This window comes from Pseudophryne corroboree, chromosome 5 (assembly GCF_028390025.1).
Source record: "Pseudophryne corroboree isolate aPseCor3 chromosome 5, aPseCor3.hap2, whole genome shotgun sequence".
Lineage (NCBI taxonomy): Eukaryota > Metazoa > Chordata > Amphibia > Anura > Myobatrachidae > Pseudophryne > Pseudophryne corroboree.
The window spans coordinates 143,532,995-143,557,763 of record NC_086448.1 but is presented as its reverse complement, the minus strand read 5'-3'; the positions used below and the strand labels follow the sequence as shown (position 1 = coordinate 143,557,763).

The following is a 24,769-nucleotide window of genomic DNA, read 5'->3' as shown; positions in this document are numbered from 1 at the left end:
TACTTAAGATAGTGCTACTCCGACCTCCAACTGTTCTCTGGACCTTGCCCTTATCAGGAAAGCGTCCATGTTTCTTTTAAGAAAATTCATCATTCCGGCCATTACCTTGGTAAAGACCCGGGGCGCCGTGGACAATCCAAACGGCAGCGTCTGAACTGATATTGACAGTTCTGTACCAGGAACCTGAAGTACCCTTGGTGAGAAGGGCAAATTTGGACCTGTAGGTAAGCGTCCCTGATATCCAGTGACACCATATCGTCCCCTTCTTCCTGGTTCGCTATCACTGCTCCGAGTGACTCCATCTTGATTTGAACGCTTGTATGTAAGTGTTCAAATATTTCAGATCTCACCGAGCCGGTTGGCTTCAGTACCACAATATAGTGTGGAATACTACCCCCTTCTGTAAAAGGGGTACTTTGATTATCACCTGCTGGGAATACAGCCTGTGAATTGTGTGAGGGGGAGACGTCTCGAATTTCTAATGTACACCTGGGATACTACATGTAGGATCCCGGAGTTCCCTTGCGAGTGAGCCCACTGCGTGCTGAAACTCTTGAGATGACCCCCTACCGCACCTGAGTCCGCTTGTACGGCCCCAGAGTTATGTTGCGGACTTGGCAGAAGCTGTGAGGGGCTTCTGTTCCTGGGAATGGGCTGCTTGCTGCAGTCTTCTTCCCTTTCCTCTACCCCTGGGCAGATATGACTGGCCTTTGCCCGCCTGCCCGTATGGGGACGAAAGGACTGAGACTGAAAAGACTGTGTCCTTTCTTGCCGATATGTGACTCGGGGTAACAAAAGGTGGATTTTTCAGCTGTTGCCATGGCCACCAGGTCCAATGGACCGCCCCTTTATACGGCAATACTTCCATATGCCGTCTGGAATCTGCCTCACCTGACCACTGTCGTGTATTCGTCTGGCAGATATGTACATCACATTTACTCTTGATGCCAGAATACAATATATGCCTCTGCGCATCACGCATATATAGAAATGCATCCTTAAAATGCTCTATAGTAAATAAAATCTTGTCCCTGTCAAGGGTATCAAAATTTTCAGTCAGGAAATCCGACCAAGCCCCCTCAGCGCTGCACATCCATGCTGAGGCGATTGCTGGTCGTAGTATAACACCAGTATGTGTGTATATACTGTTATGATATTTTCCAGCATCCTATCAGCTGGCTCCTTGAGGCGGCCGTATCTGGAGACGGTAACGCCTTGTTTTTACAAGCGTGTGAGCACCTTATCCCTAAGGTGTGTTTTCCAACTCGCCCTTACTTCTGGCGGGAAAGGGTATACCGCCCATAACTTTCTATCGGAGGAACCCCACGTATCATCACACACTTCATTTAATTTATCTGATTCAGGCAAAACTACAAGTAGTTTATTCCCACCCTACAAAATACCCTTATTTGTGGTACTTGTGGTATCAGAAATATGTAACACCTCCTTCATTGCCCTTAACATGTAACTTGTGGCCCTAAAGGAAAAATAAGTTTGTTTCTTCACCGTCGACACTGGGGTCAGTGTCCGTGTCAGTGTCTGTCGACCGACTGAGGTAAATGGGCGTTTTTACAAGCCCCTGACGGTGTCTGAGACGCCTGGACCAATACTAATTTGTCCGCCGGCTGTCTCATGTCGTCAACCGGCTTGCAGCGTGTTGACATTATCACGTAATTCCATAAGTAAGCCATCCATTCATGTGTCGACTCCCTAGAGAGTGACATCACTATTACAGGCAATTTGCTCCGTCTCCTCACCAACATTTTCCTCATACATGTCGACACACACGTACCGACCTACAGCACACACACAGGGAATGCTCTGATAGAGGACAGGACCCACTAGCCCTTTGGGGAGACAGAGGGAGAGTTTGCCAGCACACACCAAAATGCTATAATTATACAGGGACAACCTTTATATAAGTGTTCCTCCCTTATAGCATTTATATATATTTATATCGCCAAATCATTGCCCCCCCTCTCTGTTTTAACCCTGTTTCTGTAGTGCAGTGCAGGGGAGAGCATGGGAGCCTTCCCCTCAGCCTTTCTGTGAGGGAAAATGGCGCCTGTGTGCTGAGGAGAATAAGCTCCGCCCCTTTCTCGGCGGGCTTCTCCTCCCGGTTTTTTAATACTGGCCTGGGTTAAAATACACACATATAGCCTTAATGGCTATATGTGGTGTATTTCTTTTGCCAAATTAGGTATTTATATTGCTGCCCAGGGCGCCCCCAGCAGCGCCCTGCACCCTCCGTGACCGTGTCAGTGAGCCTGTGAGACAACAATGGCGCACAGCTGCAGTGCTGTGCGCTACCTCTATGAAGACTGAGAAGCCTTCTGCCGCCTGTCACCGGACCTCCGTCTCCGCCGTCTTCAGCGTCTGTAAGGGGGATCGGCGGCGCGGCTCCGGGACGAACCCCAGGCTGACCTGTGTTCCGACTCCCTCTGGAGCTCAGTGTCCAGTAGCCTAAGACTTCAATCCTCCTGCACGCAGGTGAGTTGCAAGTCTCTCCCCTAAGTCCCACGTTGCAGTGATCCTGTCGCCAGCAGGAATCACTGATTAGTTTAACCTAAAAAAGACTTTTCTAAACAGCTCTATAAGAGAGCCATCCAGGTTGCACCCTACTCGGCCGGGCACAGAAACCTAACTGAAGCCTGGAGGAGGGTCATAGGGGGAGGAGCCAGTACACACCATGTGACCTAAAGAGCTTTTTAGATGTGCCCTGTCTCCTGCGGAGCCCGCTATTCCCCATGGTCCTGACGGAGTCCCCAGCATCCACTAGGACGTTAGAGAAAATTAAACAAGTACATTTACACAGGAGAAGGTCCTAACAGAACTCTCAAAGCTGAAAGTGGACAAATCTATGGGGCGAAATGGGATACATCCAAGGATACTAAAAGAACTTAAAGAAGTGCTGGTAGCACCATTGACAGAATTATTCAACCAGTCATTAGCTACAGGAGCAATTCCAGAGGACTGGAAAAGAGTGAACAGCGTCCCACTGCACAAAAGTGGAAACAAGGAAGAGGCAAACAACTACAGACCAGAGAGTCTTAAATAAGTAGTAGGAAAATTGATGGAAACACTCTTAGAAGAAAGAGTTGTAGACTATCTCAAATACAGCAATTTACAGGATCCCAAACAGCATGGATTCACTGGGGGAGATCATGTCAAACAAATCTTATTGACTTGTTTGACTGTGTGACTAAAGTGATAAATAAAGGTGGAGCCGTGGATATAGCTTATCTAGACTTCAGTAAGTCTTTGACACTGTTCCACATCGCAGACTGCTAAATAAACTTGAAATCTTGGGATTGGATACTAGGATTATAGAATGGATAAGATCTTGGTTGCAGGATAGAAAACAGAGAGTTGTGGTAAAGTTGAGGGAAATGTTACCAGAGGAGTACTCCAGGGAACTGTACTTGGACCAGTGCTTTTTAACATCTTTATTGGTGACATTGCAAATGGCATTAAAGGGAAAGTATGCCATTTTGCAGATGAGACAAAGGTGTGCAACAGGAGAGACACACCAGGTGGGGTAAAACAAATGATTGAGGATCTGGGTAGACTAGAGGAATGAACAAGAGTATGGCAATTACAGTTTAATGCCAAAAAATGCAAAATCATGCACTTGGGTTTTAAATATCCAAAGGCTAAATATAGTATTAAAGGCACTATACTGGAAATTACTGAGGAGGAAAGGGATATAGAAATCATTATTTCAGGTGACTTAAAAGCAGGTAAGCAATGTAACAAAGCAATGAGGAAGGCTAGTCAGATGCTTGGCTGCACTGGGAGAGGAATCATCAGCAGAAAGAAAGTAGTAATAATGTCACTGTATAGGTCATTGGTACGGCCTCATCTAGAATACTGTGCTCAATTCTGGAGGCCATCTCTTCAAAAGGATATCAATACATTAGAGACTACAAATAAGGGCAACTAAAATGGTGCATGGCCTACATCACAAAACATACCCAGAAAGACTAAGAAATCTCAATATGTATAGTTTGGAGCAGAGAAAGGAAAGGAGGGACATGACAGGAACTTTCAAATATATCAAGGGTTTTAACAAATCCAGGAGGGAAACATTCTCCAAATTAAGAGAAGCAATAGGACACGAGGACTTGCACTGAGACTGGAAGGGGGAGGTTCAGGGGAAAATTAAGGAAAAATGACTTCACAGAAAGGGTAGTGGACAAGTGGAATAGCCTCCCATCAGAGGTGGTAGAGGCTAAGACAGTAGAGCAATTTAAAGATGCATGGGATAGACTTAAGGACATCCTTACAAAGAAATAAGGATCACATAAGGTTTGAGATAAAAAAATCTGGTAAAAAAAAGGGGGCATACTAAATGGGCTAAGTGGTTCTTATCTGCCGTTAAATTCTCTGTTTCTATGTTTATTTTTACACTTCAATCTAGATTTCAGGGGTCTATTCATGAAGCAGTGCAAAAGAGTGGAGAAGCAAGCCTGTGGAGAAGTTGTCCATGGCAACCTATCAGTTGCTCCGTACAATTGTATAGTATGCAAATTATAAATGTTACTTCAATGCTGATTGGTTGCCATGGGCAACTTTTCTACTGGCTCACTTCTCCACCCTTTTCACTGCTTCATGAATAGACCCCTCAGTTTAACCACACCCCACCCAAAATCTAACTTTCTCTGCACATGTTATATGTCCCACCTGCAGTGCACATGGTTTTGCCCATTAGAGAAAAATGTTACTGCTGTGATCAGGTCTGAATTAGGCCCATAGTCTGATCATTCAATCGGGATGTAGTTATGTGACCGGAGGTCAGGAAACTGCCTGTCACAATACTTCTCCCTACATCCCGCCCCCTCACAATTTCCGACTGTCGGCATGCCTACCAACGGGGACTATTCCGACTTGTTGGTGTTCGCAACATCTACAGAGTGGGAATGGTTGCCACCGAGTCCGCAAGGGGCTTGTTGCGCTTGCCACCCCCAGCCGGCATTCTGCTGCCGGGATCCCGCCGTCAGTATGCTGATCGGGCACCGCTGGTCACGCATACCACACCCATTCAAACATATTTCCGAACTAAGGGCCTATTTCAGTAAGGATTGCAAAGTCTGCTAATTAGCAGAATTTGCAGTCCTTTGGATCACATGCTGGGGGCTGCCCATCGCTGGGCAAGGCTGCCCAGCATGCTGACCGCCATCTACCCCCGTTCAACAAGCAGAAATTGCAAACGCATTGCAATTTCTGTTTGTTAGCAGAAACTATGGATGGCTCCTGCCGGCGCAGTTTAGCTGCGCCCGCAGGAGTCCCGCCGCCGTGATCACGCCCCCGACAAGCCCCTGTTTACGCGCACTGCCTTTCTTCTTCCGCCCCCGCAGCTCTCCGTCTCCTCCCTAGAAAGGGAGCATTGCCCCACTCCCCGTTCTGCGACCGCCTCTGCCTGATTGACATGCAGAGGCGATCGCATTTTTTGTGGCACCCCGCAGAAAAAGCAGGCGCATGCGCAGGACGGGCCCTGTGCTTGCGCCTACATATTTTTCTCAATATTTAATAATATAATAATAATAATAATAATAATAATTTTGTGCATTAAACACAGTTTGTGTACAGAGAACCATCAGAAAGTGAAGGTGTCACAGTCATGGTAAAAACATTCTGTACTTCGGAATATTCTGTTTTTCAGAATTTTCTATATGGGAGACTCAACCTGCCATATATTGGCAACATAAAAATGTGATTTGATCTTAGATTGTGTCACATACATATATTGACCTGAGCCCATATCATTCAGGCAACTGTCAGATACATAATTCTATTTTATGACATACAGCAAGCTCTTTAGCAACAATCAGTTCTTTAGAGACCCCCACATCAAATGATCATACACCATCCATAGTTGCCTACTTTCTGTGTCACGGAAGGAGGGGAGACGATGCTTGCCACTAAGGGAGCGGAGCCGTGCTATCACGTCACTAGGCCTCGCCCCCAAAATGACATGATTCACAGGAGAGGGTGGGGCCAAATTATGCAAATGTGCATCATTTAGCCCTGCCCCCTGGCTTTCTACACACTGCTGGATTCATCTGCCATTTCCAATATGAGTTTGGGGCTCTATGTAGACACTTTATCAAATTCCCCTCTTTATGAAACACTTCCAATAACGAACATATACTATAAGTAGCTATAATTAATATAATTAATGAATGCAACACAGATGTGAAAAATAAATTTCTAATATTGTACATACGTGTTGTCTTCTTGTATTTCATCCAGTAAGGTTTCTGTCGTAGGGTAATTGTTATCAACTTTCACATCGGGGATCTTTGGTTCAGTCATTCTATCTCTTATGTCACGCAACCAAGAAAACCACTAAAGAATGGAACAGTGATATGGGACAAAGACAATATCAAACGTAAAATATCCGAGTTAGTTATCAACATCATAGGAGCACACTAAAAATAACATGATTAAATAAATAGGAAAGCCACTTATTTACATGTCAATTAATATAAATACAGGTTGAGTATCCCTTATCCAAAATGCTTGGGACCAGAGGTATTTTGGATATTGGATTTTTCCGTATTTTGGAATAAATGCACACCATAATGAGATATCATGGGGACGTTACCTAAATCTAAGCACAGAATGCATTTATGTTACATATACATCTTATACACACAGCCTGAAGGTAGTTTTAGCCAATATTTTTTTATAACTTTGTGCATTAAACAAAGTGTGTCTACATTCACACAATTCATTTATGTTTCATATACACCTTATACACACAGCCTGAAGGTCATTTAATACAATATTTTTAATAACTTAGTGTATTAAACGAAGTTTGTGTACATTGAGCCATCAAAAAACAAAGGTTTCACTATCTCACTCTCACTCAAAAAAGTCCGTATTTCGGAATATTTGGATATGGGATACTCAACCTGTAGTATAATCTATTAAATTCAACCTCTATGATACTTTTTCCACCTATTTTGCACACGTTTCAATGCCCACAGCACATTAATTACATATATATCGATGGATGATTTTCAGGTGGTTTATGGTTTATGGTTTAAGATTCACTGTCATATATCCCAACACAATCTAATATATAAAAATGAAAATTTGTCCTTCTGTCCGTCTATCTGTATTTCTATTCAAATCCACAGTTTACAAGCAAAGATCGTGACATTTCACATACAAGCGTATTAAAACATGGCGGAGGCAACTAAAACAATTTGAAATCCCTAACACCCATAGGGGGGCAGACAGCAGCACAGAGTATTTCAGGAGACAGCATAAATCCCGAATGGCTAGACCAATTTACAACAAACTGCGTACACATATGACTTACACTCGGGAAACAAACAATGTGGGGGTCAGACACCCCTAGCAAACCTAGGGGTGGGACAGCAGCACAGAGTATGTCAGCAGACAGCATAACTCTGAAAGGCCTGGAGCAATTTACACCAAACTTGGTACACATATGATTTACAATCTCAAAAAAAAAACTAGCACCCCTAGGGGTGGGACAGCAGCACAGAGTATTTCAGGAGACAGCATAACTCCCGAATGGCTAAACCAATTTACAACAAATTGGGTACACATATGACTTACACTCGGGAAACAAACAATGTGTGGGTCAGGCACCCCTAGGGGTGGGACAGCAGCATAGAGTATGTCAGCAGGCAGCATATCTGTGGAAGGCCTGGAGCAATTTACACCAAACTTGGTACACATCTGACTTACAATCTGGGATCAAACTCTGTGGGGGTTAGACACCCTTTGCTCCCCTAGGGGGTGGGACAGCAGCACAGAGTATTTCAGGAGACGGCATAACTCCAGAATGCCTAGACCAATTTACAACAAACTTGCTACACATATGACTTACAAGCTGGGAACAAACACTGTGTGGGTAACACACCACTAGCACCCCTAGGGGTGGGCCAGCAACACAGACTATATCAGGACATGCATGATATGTCAGTGATGACAGGGCTGCATGTGACAGGGCCAGTGACAGATGTGAGGAGGGGAATGGAGGTAGCATGAACCCACACACTGAGAGTTATATAGTGCAAGTAGCACAGTCCCCCAGCAGCACATTGGGTTTTAATTTTATTGATGTGCATAACATTTTCCATGCTTTTTTATACTATGTTATTTATACTGTGTGTTTAATATTTAAATTAATTTTTGTAAACAAACATTCTTAAAATCCCAGGCAACGCCAGGTACTCCAGCTAGTACTTAATAAATCTAGCCACACAGCAGTATGGCAGTGTGGATCATCAACATGTGTGATGCTTGATAATAATCCCATTTCAATTATTTTGTTGAAATAGATTTAAGTATTTTGAAGATAACTATGGGCCTGATTCGGAAATGGGCACAGGAGATCCGCCGCATGCAGATTTCCGATTATCGGAAATCAGCGGCTGCGCAAGGCCCAGTTTGTGCATTCGCAGAAAAGGCCTTGAAATGTTGTCCATAGTTCCACTCTGCCACTCCCTGACTGACAGGCAGTAGTGTTGAGGGGTACGGGGGAGGCCTGTGTTCCAGGAAACAGGGTCGCGTCACCCCTATTTTCTGGGAAGGGAGAGCCAAGGGTCTGCGTGTCACCACGCACATTTCCTGTCCTCGCAGACCTCCCTTCCATCGGTCACCTGTGTAAGTTGAGGTTTACTCAGCTGGCCATCAGGGGGAAAATCACGGCCGATGGTCACGATGTTGGATCCCAGCTTGCTACGTTGGTGTCAGGGCTGGTATCACAGCTACATGCCGAAGGCTTCTCTTCTACTGAGACGTCTCCTATATGCTCCCTCCTTTAAATCGGATGTTAATTTAAGCCGCTTACAAATGGCACTGAAGTTCCATCTATCTCTGAATCAGGTATATAACAGTCATCTTCCAATTTTGCAGCAGGCAATACCATATCCCACAGAACTTTCATTTCATATACTATATACTCTATACAGTTGACAGATCAACACTGATATTAGCATGAACAAAAACAAAAATACCCAACACTACTTGAATGATAAAGATATAATAAAAAAATAAAGGTTATAAAAGTCAGTTTAAATATCTTTTTAGAAAGCTTTCAAAATCGATTGATGCATGAGACATACAGTAGCTTGCTTGGTCAGTGTCACAATACTAGAGGAAAAGGAATACCATCGGAACCAGGGAAGTATAGACCTGAGAGGTTGACTTCAATATAATTGTTTCCTTTTTCTACTTACTAAGTAACAGACTTATTTTATTTAATCATAAATGTTTCAGAATTTATATATAAATAAATAAATATCTAGAAATGTATGACAATTTTATAAAAGTTTTCTTTGGCATAAATATAAATCACAATTACAATATGTTCAGAACATGTAACATTTAATTATAGCACAACTTAAAGAAAGTTAATTACCTGTTTTGTAGCAGTTACTTTTAAGAACGATTTCACCTGGTTTGTTCATTTATATGACAGCACAGCGGCTGATTACTCAGCTCTGAGTCACATCATTTAATTATTAAAGAGAATGAGTTTAAAGGTCAGTATTGCACAAGTATTATATTATGCAGTAAATTTTTAATTTTTAGCAATGAGTGATCATGCCCCAACCCCTGGCAAAGTGCACATCTCTATCTCTCCCTGTTGTGCACAAACGGGGTCCCACCGTTCCACAGCCCCTAGTCTCCTGAGCTCCTCTTTCAAGGTAACTCTTATTCTTATAAGTACTCTCATGGGGGTATATTTGCTAACATTCGTGTTTGTAGCAGAGCCGTAACTAGGTATGTGTGCTGTGTGCCTTGCACACAGCGCAGGATGACCTGGGGCGCACCCAGCAGCAATCTATAATAGACAGCGCCGGTGGATGAGTGTCAGCTCCGCCTCCCACCTCCCCAAGCCGGAGCTCAAAGTGCAGCTGCAGGAGGCCCGAACCCCTTCCCCCCTCCGCTTCATGGACTGAGCCGCAGCACGCCTCCGGTACTGCCTCCCCCTCTCCCTCAGCAGTGCGCCTCTGGTATTGCCTCCCCCCCCCCCTCCCCTCCAGTACCTTACACCTATCTCCTCACGCATGCAGGAGGAAGACGGAGAGAAGAAGTGCAGCTGCTGGAGGCCCGAACCCCCCCCCCCTCCCCCGCCAACTCATGGACTGAGCCGCGGCGCGCCTCTGCCAGTATTATTGCCTCTACCTCCCCCTCCCCTCTGGTACCTTACACCTATCTCCTCACGCATGCAGGAGGAAGACGGGTGCTGTGAGCAGCAGTACCTCCAGCTGGGAGCCTCCCTGCTCCGCGGCTGTCTCAGCCCCAGCCCCACTGTGCTCCCCTCAATGGCTACATCCACGTGCTGCATAGGGGCTATCTGAAGCCTCCAGGCTGGAGGGGGCCCACGCAGCTGCTGAGGGAGCTCTGGCCCAAACTGGAGGTGGTCACCAAACAGGTGCATGGCTGTGTATGTGGGGGGGACAGGAGGACTAAGGGGTTTGAAGGATTAGAAGAATATGGGGTGTATGTGGGGGGGGGGCAGGGGTTAAGACCAGGGGTTATGTGTGTGCTGTAAAAAGGGGACATTGTCTGCCGTAATGTGTAAAAAGGGGACGCTGTCTGCCGTAATGTGTAAAAAGGGGAACGCTGTCTGCCGTAATGTGTAAAAAGGGGGACGCTGTCTGTTGTAATATGTAAAAAGGGGGACACTGGATGCCGTAATGTGTAAAAAGGGGGACGCTGTCTGCTGTAATATGTAAAAAGGGTCTCTACCTGGTGTGGCGCTACTGTGCGGTGTAATTTGAGTAATGGAGACTACTGTGCACCGTAATATGAACTGGTATTATTTTGTGGCCACATCCCTTCCCCATGAAGCCACACCCCTATAAAAAATTGCATCTGCGGCGCGCACTGCCCGTTTTACATAAGAGGGGGCCATTTCTTGCACACAGCGCTAAAATTTCTAGTTACGGCACTGATTTGTAGGGATTTGGTGGGAGATTAAACTCGAATGACATCGGTTGTGTTAATTTGCAACTTTTTGAATAAAGTGCATGTAATTTACTAAGCTGCCGAGTTGTCTTCTTTTGTATTTTCCGATGTCGATGTGATTCGTATTGTCGGACAGTGTTTTACGGGAGTGATTACTAGTAAAACACTGCCGGACTTAACACATTGAATAACTGCAGACCGTAAAGTTCCCATCATTGGTTACAATGGGGCGCCGCTAACGCTACATTGTAACCAGTGCGCTCCTCATGATTGACAGTGCAGGAGCGCACAGCCAATCAGGAGAGTGTCATGACGTGGTGCTCCCTGATTGGCTGGCGGGGCCTTCACTGACAGGAGTCACGGGGGGTCCCACCAGTCGGGGAAAGTGGTTCTATGTGTAAACATGGGACCCCTTTCAGTGCGTGGACCGGGTACTTCGTTTTATTATTTTAAACAAGTCCCTGGATTACAAAGATAAAGAAGAGGACCAATCTACACTGGATTGTTTGTGAGTATAATTTTTATTTTCAGGTACCCCATGGATTCTACTGGACAAGAGGACGAGGGGCTCCGTGTCAACATAGGTAAGTATGTGTGTGTGTAAGCAGTAGCGGCTCTTGCCACGGGCAAGCAGTACTTTTGCCCAGGGCGCCGCTGTCCCAGGGGCGCTGCCGCCATGGCAAGAGCCGCTACTAACTAGGATGGCGGCAGTGGGTTTGAAAAGGTCCTCTCCACGAAGGGAATCTAGCACGCAGTGAGGTAGCATCAAGTTTCCCTTCACAGAGAGGACCTTTCTGTGCAGCGCTATGGGAGAGACGTCATGACGTCTCTCCCATAGATCAGAGGAGCGGCGCCGGCGGCGGAGACAGTGCAGTGGTCGGGAACAGGAACGGGGCTGGTAAGTATTTTTTTTACAACTAATGGGGGCACAACTATTGGGGCCACAACTAATGGGGGCACAACTAATGGGGGCACAGTTGCAGGGGGCACACATCTCAACTATTTCTACAAAGCTATCTCGCAATGAGAAAGAAACGCAATACTTAAGACAGACTGTGGATGAGTTTATAAATAGAGACTCAATCCCCAAACCAGCGTCTCAATCCCCTCCCATTTAACCGCACAAACGATCTCTGGTCCATATCCTGCAGTCTGACTCTGATGCTGACGGGTCAGACTAGGAGGAGGGTGAGGTGGATTTGGAGGGGGGGGGATGCTACTCTGTCACAGAGAATAGAGGCTCTTATAAAGGCTATCAGAGATGTTCTGCAAATTCCTGATAAGGTGTCAGAGGAGTGTGAGGAATCTTATTTTAATGTAAAAAAGAAGTCCTCAGTCACTTTTCCTGCATCAAAGGAATTGAATACCCTGTTTGAAGAACCGTGGGTTAATCCTGATAAAAATTTCAAATCCCTAAAAGGTTGCTCTCATCTTTTCCTTTAGAGGATAGAAAAAAAATGGGGAAATCCACCGATAGTGGACGCATCAGTCTCTAGACTATCACGTAAAATTGTATTGACTGTCCTGGTGCAGCCTCCCTAAAAGATACAGCTGATCGTAAAATTGAGACTACACTCAAATCATTGTACACAGCTGCTGGGGTGGCCCAAAGACCCACTATTGCATGTGCATGGATCACAAAAGCCATTGCTAAATGGTCAGGTAACCTAATTGAGGGGTTAGATTCCTTGTCTAGGGTGGATGTTATTTTACTCCAGCAGCATATACAGGCCTCAGCAAACTTTATGGTGGAAGCCATAAAAAAAGATTGGTTTGCTTAATGCACGCACCACCGCTATGGCAGTGTCAGCACATAGGGGCTTGTGGCTACGCCAGTGGACTGCTGATGCGGACTCCAGAAAAGGTGTGGATGGCCTGCCATTCACAGAAGAGGCCTTGTTTGGAGACGAACTAGACAAATGGATCTCCAAAGCTACTGCGGGTAAGTCTACGTATCTTCCTTCCGCAGCTCCCCCAGCCAGGAAAGCTTATTCAGCTTCAAATTGGCAGTCCTTTCTGACAGCCAAGTTTAAGGGAGAATCCAGAGGTGCTTCTACAACTTCCAGAGGTGCAAGAGGTAAACCACGCAAATCAGCAACTGCAGGTGCTCAGGAACAGAGCTCAGGCTCTGCTTTCTCAAAGCCTTCAGCATGACGGTGGACCGCGATGCATAGAAGGCTGTCAGGTGGGAGCCACGACTAAAATTCTTCAGTCACATCTGGTCAAGTTCGTGCCGGGATCCCTGGGTCATAGATCTTATTTCCCAGAGCTACAGACTGGAGTTCCAAGACCTCTCACCTCTCAGATTCTTCAAATCAGGCTTACCAGCATCACAAGAGGCAAGTATAACTTTACAGCAGGCCATCCAAAAACTGGTACAGACTCAAGTCATGGTTCCAGTTCCACCTCATCTGCAAAAACAAGGGGTACTATTCCAACTTGTTTGTAGTACCAAAACCGGACGGTTCGGTACGACCAATTCTGAACCTCAAGTCCTTGAATCTGTTCTTAAGAGTGTTCAAGTTCAAGATGGAGTCTCTAAGAGCAGTGATCTCAGGTCTGGAGGAGGGGGAATTCCTTGTGTCTCTGGATATCAAGGATGCCTACCTTCACATTCCGATCTGGCCGCCTCATCAGGCTTATCTACGGTTTGCACTGCAGGACTGTCACTACCAGTTCCAGGCCCTGTCATTTGGTTTCTCCATGGCACCGAGGGTATTCACCAAAGTGATGGCAGAGATGATGTTTCTCCTTCGCAAGCAGGGAGTGAACATAATATCGTACCTGGACAATCTTCTGATAAAGGCGCCGTCCTGGGAAAGGTTGCTGGACAGCATTGGCCTCTCAACAAAACTTCTCCAGGATCACGGGTGGATTCTGAACCTTCCGAAATCTCACCTAGAGCCAACACGGAGGCTCCCATTCCTGGGAATGATACTGGACACGGAGCCGTAGAAAGTGTTCCTTCCATTGGAAAAGGCATTGGTAATCCAGTCAATGGTTCGGAATGTCCTGAAGCAAACCCGAATATCGGTACATCTATGCATTCGCCTTCTGGGGAAAATAGTGGCCTCTTACGAGGCGCTTCAATACGGCAGGTTTCATTCAAGACCCTTCCAGCTCGATCTTGTGGACAAATGGTCCGGATCGCATCTTCACATGCACCGTTCTTTCGCCAAAAGCCAGGATCTCCCTTCTGTGGTGGCTACAGATTTCTCAACTCATCGAGGGTCAGAGGTTCGGAATTCAGGACTGGATCCTGTTAACCACGGACGCAAGCCTCAGAGGTTGGGGAGCAGTCACCCAGGGGGTGCAGTTGCAAGGAAGATGGTCAAGTCAGGAAGTCACCCTTTCAATCAACATTCTGGAACTCAGGGCCATATACAATGCCCTTCTGCAGGCCTCTTATCTTCTCCACGATCGGGCCATTCAGGTCCAGTCGGACAATGTGATGGCAGTGATGTACATAAACTGACAGGGCGGAACGAAAAGCAGAGCAGCAATGTCACGGGTGTCAAAAATTCTCCTCTGGGCGGAAAAAAACGCTGTGGCCTTGTCAGCGGTCTTCATTCCGGGAGTAGACAACTGGGAAGCAGACTTCTTCAACAGACACGACCTGCACCCGGGGGAGTGGGGCCTTCACTCGGAAGTGTTCAGGTGCTTGAAACATCAGTGGGGATATCCATACATCGACATGATGGCCTCTCATCTCAACAAGAAGCTCAAGCGGTATTGTTCCAGGTCGACAGATCCACAGGCAGTGGCGGTAGACCCTCTGATGACTCCATGGGTCTATCAGATGGTGTACGTGTTTCCTCCACTTCCTCTGATCCCAAGAATTCTCAAAAGAATAAAAAGGGAAAAGGTTCAAGCAATACTCATTGCTCCGGACTGGCCAGGAAGGGCCTGGTACGCGGACCTTCTGGAGATGCTACTCGAAGATCCGTGGCCTCTCCCTCTTTACGAGTATCTTCTGCAACAGGGCCCATTCACCTAACAAGACTTACCGCGGCTACGTTTGACGACATGAAAGTTGAACAGCTGATTCTAGCCAGATGAGGGATCCCTAACAAAGTTATCCCAACTATGATCCTAGGCAGGAAGGGGGTAACGTCTAAACATTACCACCGCATTTGGAAGAAATACGTCTCCTGGTGTGAGAGCAGAAAATATTCTTCTGTGGAATTTCACCTGGGATGTTTTCTGCTTTTTCTGCAGGCAGGTGTGGATGAGGGCCTATGTCTGGGCTCCATAAAAGTCTAGATTTCGGCCTTGTCCATTTTCTTTCAAAAACAATTGGCTTCTCTCCCTGAGGTCCAGACAATTTTGAAAGGTGTTCTGCACAACCAACCTTCCTTTGTGCCTCCCACGGCACCTTGGGATTTCAGTTTGTTGCTGCAGTTCCTCCAATCAGACTGGTTTTAACCGTTACAGGAGGTTGATGTAAAGTACCTTACGTGGAAGACCGTCACACTGTTGGCCTTGGCTTCAGCAAGACGTGTGTCGGAGCTAGGGGCGTTGTTTCACAAGAGTCCCTACTTAATTTTTCATGAGAACAGAGCTGAACTCAAAACTCGTCAGCAATTTCTTCCTAAGGTGGTGTCCGCGTTTCACATCAACCAACCTATTGTGGTTCCGGCTGTTACGGACTCCTCTTCTACTTCAAAGTCTTTGGATGTTGTGAGGGCTTTGCAGGTGTATGTAAAGAGAACAGCTCGTCACAGGAAATCCGACTCGTTGTTCGTTCTATATGATCCCAATAAAATTAAGTGTCCTGCTTCAAAGCAGACAATTGCACGCTGGATCAGGCTCACTATCCAGCATGCTTATTCCACGGCAGGTTTGCCGGTTCCAAAATGTGTACAGGCCCACTCTACTAGGTCGGTGGGTTCTTCCTGGGCAGCTGTCCGGGGTTTCTCGGCTTTATAGCTCTGCCGTGCGGCTACTTGGTCTGGTTTGAACACGTTTGAGGACCTTCAGTTTGGCCAATCAGTTCTGCAGGAACCTCAGCACTCTCCCACCCGGTTTGGGAGCTTTGGTACATCCCCATGGTACTAAATGGAACCCCAGTATCCTCTAGGACGTAAGAGAAAATAGGATTTTAATTACCTATTGGTAAATCCTTTTCTCGTAGTCCATAGAGGATACTGGACGCCCGCCCGATGCTTCGTTCTTCCTGCACTGTTACATGGTTAAGTATTGTTGGTTCAACTGTTGCTCTTCCTGTTTAAAGTTGGGTTAGCATAGCTTTCCTCTGTTTGTGTGTGCTGGTTCGGAATCTCACCACTATCTTATCTATCCTTCTCTCAAAGTATGTCTGTCTCCTCGGACACAGTTTCCTAGACTGAGTCTGGTAGGATAGGCATAGAGGGAGGAGCCAGCCCACACTATCAAATTCTTAAAGTGCCCAAGGCTCCTAGTGGACCCATCTATACCCCCATGGTACTAAATGGATTCCCAGGATTTGATGGGAGTTTAATCTCGAATTTTATCAGGCGTATTTTACTGCAAATTTTTGAACTAATTTTCTGGAATTTACTAAGCTGCCGAGTTTTTCTCACCGATGTCGATGTCCTTCGTATTGTCGGGTAGTGATTTACGGGAGTACACTACCGGACATCACACAATGAAGCCCGGCCGGATCATTGAGATCCGTGCAGGGCTTAATTGTGTAAAGTATTTAAAGTGTTAAAGTAAATAAAAAAAATTGCGTGGGGTCCCCCCTCCTAAGCATAACCAGCCTCGGCTCTTTGAGCCGATCCTGGTTGTAAAAATACAGGGGGGGGAAATGCGTAGGTTCCCCCCATATTTATACAACCAGCACCGGGCTCTGCGTCCGGTCCTGGTTCAAAAAATACGGAGGACAAAAGATGTAGGGTTCCCCCATATTTTTTAAACCAGCACTGGGCTCTACTAGCCAGAGAGATAATGCCACAGCCGGGGGACACTTTTATACTGGTCCCTGCAGCTGTGGCATTACCCCCTCAACTAGTCACCACTGGCCGGGGTTCGCTGGAGGAGTGGGGACCCCTTAAATCAAGGGGTCCCCCTCTCCAGGCACCCAATGGTGGTGTTTGTGTAAAAAGAGAATATTGTTTTTTGACGTAGAACTACAAGTCCTAGCAAGCCTCCCTCACAAGCTGGTACTTGGAGAACTACAAGTACCTGCATGCGGGGAAATAACGGGCCCGCTGGTACCTGTAGTTCTACAACAACAAAAATACCCCCAAAAAAACACACAGTGAAAGTAAAATTTTATTCAGGCATACTTACACACTCACATACCTACATCCAACGCTGAGAATCATGTCCACTTGTCCATGTAGAATCCACGGGGTACCTGTAAAAATAAAATTATACTTACAACCAATCCAGTGAAGATCTGTCCTCTTCTTTCACGAAATAATCCAGGGACTTGAATAAAAAAAAAAATAAAAAAAACCCGATACACGCACCTAAAGGGGTTCCATGTTTACACATGGAACCCCTTTCCTCCGAATGCCGGGACACCCTGTGACTTCTGTCACTGAAGGTCCCGCCAGCCATGTGGTGCTCTCCTGATTGGCTGTGAGCTCCTAGCCTGTTAATCAGGAGAAGCGCACTGGCTAGAATGGAGCTTAGCGCAGCTCCATTCTACCCAATGATGGGAAATTGGCGGTCTGCGGTAAACCGCAAAGTTAATTGGGGTCACCCACAAGAGTGTTTGGGGACTAGTTTTTTTTAAGTGCCATCCTGTCTGACACTGCTGTGCCACTCCTAGATTGGCGAGGTGTTTGTGCAGCACACTTGTGTCGCTTAGCTTAGTCATACAGCTACCTCATTGCTCTTTTTTTACTTCTTTGCATGATGTGCTGTTTGGGGACTAGTTTTTTTTAAGTGCCATCCTGTCTGCCATTGCAGTGCCACTCCTAGATGGGCTAGGTGTTTGTGCAGCACACTTGTGCAGGAGACGCTGTCAGTGGACTGAAAAATTGCGGGCCACTTTCGACATTCAGCCACTGCATGCTACTACTAGATGGGCCAGGTAGTTGTGTCGCTTAGCTTAGTTATACAGCAACCTCATTGCACCTCTTTTTCTTCTTTGCATCATGTGCTGTTTGGGGCCTAGTTTTTTAAAGTGCCATCCTGTCTGACACTGCAGTGCCACTCCTAGATGGGCCAGGTGTTTGTGCCGCACACTTGTGTCGCCTAGCTCAATCATACAGCCACCTCGGTGCAACTTTTAGGCCTAAAAACAATATTGTTAGGTGTTCAGAATAGACTGGAAATGAGTGGAAATGAATGTTGAGCCGTGCGTCCACGACCACGGTAGGCAGCCCGTATATCAGGGCGCTGCAATGTAAAATTCGTAAATGGCTCTCGCTGTAGGTGCAGCAGTGAGATATGCTGGTTTAAGCGCAGTTGATGCTGAGAAGACATGTCAGTACATTCCGGCTGTATAGATGAATATGGAGCTTCTTAACAATCGGGTGCAGGTGTGGCACAGTTCAATCATAAAACTTCTGATGGTGTGCTGATAGAGTAAACGGCTACAAATTTAAAAAGATGCCAAGCCAACATGTTTCTCGACCTAACTGACTGGTCGTTTCTTCAAAGGAAGTGTGTGCTTCCCAGCAACAGCCGCAGGCCCATTCAATTAGTTGGCACATCAATGGGCTCATACAGTGCATTGCTGATTTTGCCTTGTACTCATAGAGGTGTGCAAACAAATTGTTAATGTAGTGGTTATTATAATTGGCAAATACTGTATATGCACAGCCATCCTCCGCTACAATGCTTGGTGGCATATCAATATCATTGGAGTAGAGTAGCTTGTTGTACAGTAAATCAAGATATTATGGCATGCGCTACAAGCATCCTGTATATATATATATATATATATATACACTGTATGTGTGTGTATATATATATATATATATATATATATATATACTGTATGTATATATATATACAGTATATATGTAATACCCACCAAGGTAAGTATCATGTGCAATTTAGGATACACTTTTATTTTAAAATACCTTTTTGTAAAGACATTAATGACAATATCTAGAGACTGGAATTTTATTCAACTGTAACACTTCAGTGTAACTTCTTTTACTGTGAAACTTCGAGTAGTCAAGAGCGAAACAGTATTCGTATTATACTCAACATATGTTGCTTACAAAAAAAACCGTATTACAATGCACAATATTTAGAGAATAACAATCCTACTAAGAGAAAACATAAATTTACAATAGCATTCACAATAACAATTACCTTTTAATTGGGGCCCCTTTGTAACCTCTGTAATGTTCATATAAGTATATATAGATATTTCGTAGTTATAGTGCACTTTCTCTAGATAGTCAATCTCCTGAGATTAATCACTGAATCTGGGTATGCTAAAAGTAATAGCGGAGAAATCACACAAGAAGAAAGGCAGCTTATTCCGTGTAGTCAGAGGGCTTGGTGTTGGAGTTCTGTCTGTGAGAAATTGCAGCGATGTTACCTTGCATGCAGCTGCAGTAACTGTGGAGACTGCTAAATCTTTCTAATTACTCCCTGGTTAGTCTCAGAGCCCAATGTGTTACCAGCCAGCTGTACTTTATTACGGTGGATCTAAAGAACTGTTCCTTAGCAGAGATTGTCCATAATCTCTAACACTATGATGAACCTAGCTAGGTTAGCTGTATCACTTGGTCCAGACTTGGCCCTGGCTCACCTCTCTGCTTTTAAGGGTGAGCTGCTGAATGCGCCTGTATCACTATTACTAAGTATCTAAGCCGCTGAATGTGTCTTGGTTACTTTGGCCTGCAGCTACCGGTCCATATCACTGTGTTGGCCGCTAAAAATAAGATTTTACTCACCGGTAAATCTATTTCTCGTAGTCCGTAGTGGATGCTGGGGACTCCGTAAGGACCATGAGGAATAGACGGGCTCCGCAGGAGACTGGGCACTCTAAGAAAGATTTAGTACTACTGGTGTGCACTGGCTCCTCCCTCTATGCCCCTCTTCCAGACCTCAGTTAAGGAAACTGTGCCCGAAAGAGCTGACATTACAAGGAAAGGATTTTGGAATCCAGGGTAAGACTCATACCAGTCACACCAAACACACCGTATAACTTGTGATAAACTTACCCAGTCAACAGTATGAACAACAACAGAGCATCAGACAAACCTGATGCAACCATAACATAACCCTTATTTAAGCAATAACTATATACAAGTATTGCAGAAGAAGTCCGCACTTGGGACGGGCGCCCAGCATCCACTACGGACTACGAGAAATAGATTTACCGGTGAGTAAAATCTTATTTTGGTCTAACGTCCTAGTGGATGCTGGGGACTCCGTAAGGACCATGGGGATTATACCAAAGCTCCCAAACGGGCGGGAGAGTGCGGATGACTCTGCAGCACCGAATGAGCAAACACAAGGTCCTCCTCAGCCAGGGTATCAAACTTGTAGAACTTTGCAAAAGTGTTTGAACCCGACCAAGTAGCTGCTCGGCAAAGCTGTAATGCCGAGACCCCTCGGGCAGCCGCCCAAGAAGAGCCCACCTTCCTTGTGGAATGGGCTTTTACTGATTTTGGAGGCGGCAAGCCAGCCGCAGAATGAGCCTGCTGAATCGCGTTACAGATCCAGCGAGCAATAGTTTGCTTTGAAGCAGGAGCACCCAGCTTGATGGATGCATACAGGATAAACAGCGAGTCAGGTTTCCTGACTCCAGCCGATCTGGCTACATAAATCTTCAAAGCCCTGACTACATCTAGTAACTTGGAATCCTCCAAGTCACGAGTAGCCGAAGGCACCACAATAGGTTGGTTCACATGAAAAGATGACACCACCTTTTGGCAGAAATTGCGGACGAGTCCGTAATTCTGCCCTGTCTATATGGAAAACCAGATAGGGGCTTTTACATGGCAAAGCCGCCAATTTTTGACCACTTTCCACGTTAGATATTTTAACTCCATGGTCTTAAGCGGCTCAAACCAGTGAGATTTCAGGAAACTCAACACCACGTTAAGATCCCAAGGTGCCACGGGTGGCACAAAAAAGGGGCTGAATATGCAGCACTCCCTTTACAAACGTCTGAACTTCAGGTAGAGAAGCTAGGTTTCGTATGAAAGAAAATGGATCGGGCCGAAATCTGGACCTTAATGGACCCCATTTCTAGGCCCAAAGTCACTCCCGACTGTAGGAAGTGAAGGAAACGGCCCAGCTGGACTTCTCTGTAGAGGCATTCCTGGCCTCACACCCAGCAACATATTTTCGCCGTATACGGTGATAATGTTTAGCCGTCACGTCCTTCCTAGCCCTTATCAGCGTAGGAATAACCTCATCCGGAATCCCTCTTTTCTACTAGGATCCGGCGTCCAACCGCCATGCCGTCAAACGCAGCTGCGGTAAGTCTTGGAACATACAAGGTCCCTGCTGCAACAGATCCTGCCCTAGAGGCAGAGGCCATGGGTCCTCTGTGAGCATTTCTTGCAGCTCTGGATACCAAGTCCTTCTTGGCCAATCCGGAACAATGAGTATTGTTCTCACTCCTCTTTTCCTTATGATTCTCAGCACCTTGGGTAAGAGAGGAAAAGAAGGAAACACATAAACCGACTGGAACATCCACGGTGTCACCAGTGCGTCTACAGCTATCGCCTTAGAGTCCCTTGACCTGGCGCAATACCTCTGTAGCTTTTTGTTGAGACGGGATGCCATCATGTCCACCAGTGGCAGTTCCCACCGACCTACAATCTGCGCGAAGACTTCTTGATGAAGTCCCCACTCTCCCGGGTGGAGGTCGTGCCTGCTGAGGAAGTCTGCTTCCCAGTTGTCCACTCCCGGAATGAACACTACTGACAGTGCGCTTGCGTGATTCTCCGCCCAGCGAAGAATTCTGGTGGCTTCTACCATCGCCACCCTGCTCCTTGTGCCGCCTTGGCGGTTTACATGAGCCACTGCGGTGATATTGTCTGCTGAATCAGAACCGGTTGGTCGCGAAGCAGGGTCTCCGCTTGACTTAGGGCGTTGTATATGGCCCTTAGTTCCAGGATATTGATGTGAAGGCAAGTCTCCTGCCTTGACCACAGCCCTTGGAAATTTCTTCCCTGAGTGACTGCCCCCCACCCTCGGAGGCTTGCATCCGTGGTCACCAGGACCCAGTCCTGAATGCCGAATCTGCGACCTTCGAGAAGGTGAGCACTCTGCAGTCACCACAGGAGAGACACCCTGGCTCTGGGGGATAGGGTGATTAACCGATGCATCTGAAGATGTGATCCGGACCACTTGTCCAGTAAGTCCCATTGGAAGGTCCTCGTATGGAACCTGCCGAAGGGAATGGCCTCGTATGATGCCACCCTCCTTCCCAGGACTCGAGTGCAGTGATGCACTGACACCTGTTTTGGTTTTAATAGATTCCTGACCAGTGTCACGAGCTCCTTCTATCGGGAGATAAACCCTTTTCTGGTCTGTGTCTAGGATCATGCCTAGGAGAGGCAGATGAGTTGTAAGAACCAACTGCGAATTTGGAATATATAGAATCCAGCCGTGTTGCCGTTACACTTCCAGAGAAAGTGATACGCTGTTCAGCAACTGCTCTCTTGATCTCGCTTTTATGAGGAGATCGTCCAAGTACGTGATAATAGTGACACCTTGCTTCCGCAGGAGCACCATCATTTCCGCCATTACCTTGGTGAATATTCTCAAGGCCGTGGAGAGACCAAACGGCAACGTCTGAAATTGGTAATGACAATCCCGTACCGCAATTCTGAGGTACACCTGATGAGGTGGATAAATGGGGACATGAAGGTATGCATCCTTTATGTCCCGAGTCACCATAAAATCTCCCCCTTTCAGGCTTGCAATAACCGCTCTTAGCGATTCCATCTTGAACTTGAACCCTTTCGGGTTCAGGGATTTTAAATTCAATATGGGTCCGACCGAACCGTCTGGTTTCGGGACTACAACGTGGTCGAATAATAACCCCCTCCTTATTGAAGGGGGGGAACCTTGACCACCACCTTGTTGAAGATACAATTTGTGAATTGCAGTTAACACTGTTTCCCTCTCGTGGGGGGAAACCGGCCGGGCCGTCGGTGAGGGGGCATCTTCTCAAAGTCCAGCTTGTATCCCTGAGACACAATATCTATTGCCCAGGGATCTAACAGGGAGTGAACCCACTTGTGGCTGAACTTACGAAGGCGTGCCCCCACCGGGCCTAGCTCCGCCTGTGGAGCCCCAGGGACATGCGGTGGATTTTTGTAGAGGCGGGGAGGACTTCTGTTCCTGGGAACTAGCTGTGTTGTGCAGCTTCTTTTCTCTGCCCCCGCCTCTGGCAAGAAAGGACGCACCTCGGACTTTCTTGTTTCTTTATTCGAAAGGCTGCATTTAATAACGTTGTGCTTTCCTAGTCTGTGCAGGAATATAAGGCAAAATATCAGAATTACCAGCTATAGCTGTGGAGACCAGGTCCAAAAACCCTTCTCCACACAATCCTCAGCCTTCCATATGCCTCTTAAGTCGGCATCATCTGTCCATTGCATATTCTACAGGACACGTCAAGCAGAAATCGACATAGCTTTGACTCTAGGACCCAGTATACCCATGTCTCTTTGGGCATGTCTTATATATATACCCATCTCTTAAGACAGCATCTTTAATATATATATATATATCTATATGCATACTAGGGTCTCAATCTCTGCTGATAAAGTACCTGTCCACGCTGCCACAGCGCTATAAACCCATGCCGACACAATCGCCGGTCTGAGTAGTGTACTAGAATGTGCACGCTATCTGCAGGATCCCTGAGAATAGCTAGTGCTACCTTCTGTGCAAACGTGACACCCTAGGGGAAGATTCCCATCACATCCTGGCCCTAGTGGGGAAAGGATACTGCCTGAGAATCTTTTATGGGAAGCTGCAGTCTCTTGTCTGAAGATTCCCGCTCTTCTTCCTCATGAGAGGAGGGAAATTTACCTCAGCTTTCTTCCCCTTAACATGTGTACCCTTGTGTCAGGGACAAATGAGTCATCAGTGATATGCAAATCATCTTTTATTACAATAATCATATATTGAATACCTTTCAGCCATTTTGGCTGTAACTTTGCATTATCGTAGTCGACACTGGAGTCAAACTCCGTGTCGATATCAGTGTTTATTATTTTGGATAGTGAGCATTGTGAGACTCTGAAGGTCTCTGTGACATAGGGACAGACATGGGTAGATTTTCTGTCTGTTCTCTAATCTTTTGTGCAATAAATTCACCTCAGCACTTACACATATCCAAACAGGTGTCGGCGTTGTCGACGGAGACACCCTCTCACACACATATTTGCTCTATCTCCTCCTTAGGGGAGCCTTTTACCTCAGACATGTCGACACACACGTACCGACACACCACACACACAGGGGATGCTCTATTTGAAGACAGTTCCCCAACAAGGCCCTTTGGAGAGACAGAGAGAGAGTATGCCAGCACACACCCCAGCGCTATAGGACCCAGGAATCACACAGTAACTTAGTGTTAACCCAGTAGCTGCTGTATATATTGTTTTTACGCCAAATTTATGTGCCCCCCCCTCTCTTTTTCACCCTCTCTATCGTGCAGGGGAGAGCCTGGGGAGCTTCCTCTCAGCGGAGCTGTGGAGAGAAAATGGCGCTGGTGAGTGCTGAGGAAGAAGGCCCCGCCCCCTCAGCGGCGGGCTTCTCCCGCGATTTTGTGTAAAATTAATGGCGGGGGCTCATGCATATAACAGTGTCCAACTGTATATATGCTGCTTTTTGCCAGGAGGTAATCAATTGCTGCCCAGGGCGCCCCCCCCTGCGCCCTGCA

At 46.4% G+C, this 24,769-nt stretch overlaps 1 protein-coding gene across 5 annotated transcripts in view; it reads right to left on the bottom strand.

Annotated features, from left to right (window-relative positions):
* LOC134927391 (ATP-binding cassette sub-family B member 5-like) overlaps window positions 1–24,769 on the bottom strand; it is a 250,582-nt gene that overhangs the window by 183,396 nt on the left and 42,417 nt on the right. For 3 of the 5 annotated variants that reach the window (XM_063921770.1, XM_063921765.1, XM_063921766.1), the window contains exon 2: window positions 6,227–6,348. In XM_063921770.1, the coding sequence (XP_063777840.1) occupies window positions 6,227–6,348 (122 nt within the window). Of the gene's footprint in view, window positions 1–6,226; window positions 6,349–9,403; window positions 9,501–19,218; window positions 19,426–24,769 lie in introns of those variants that run through there. The other 2 variants (XM_063921768.1, XM_063921767.1) reach the window with 2 other exon arrangements.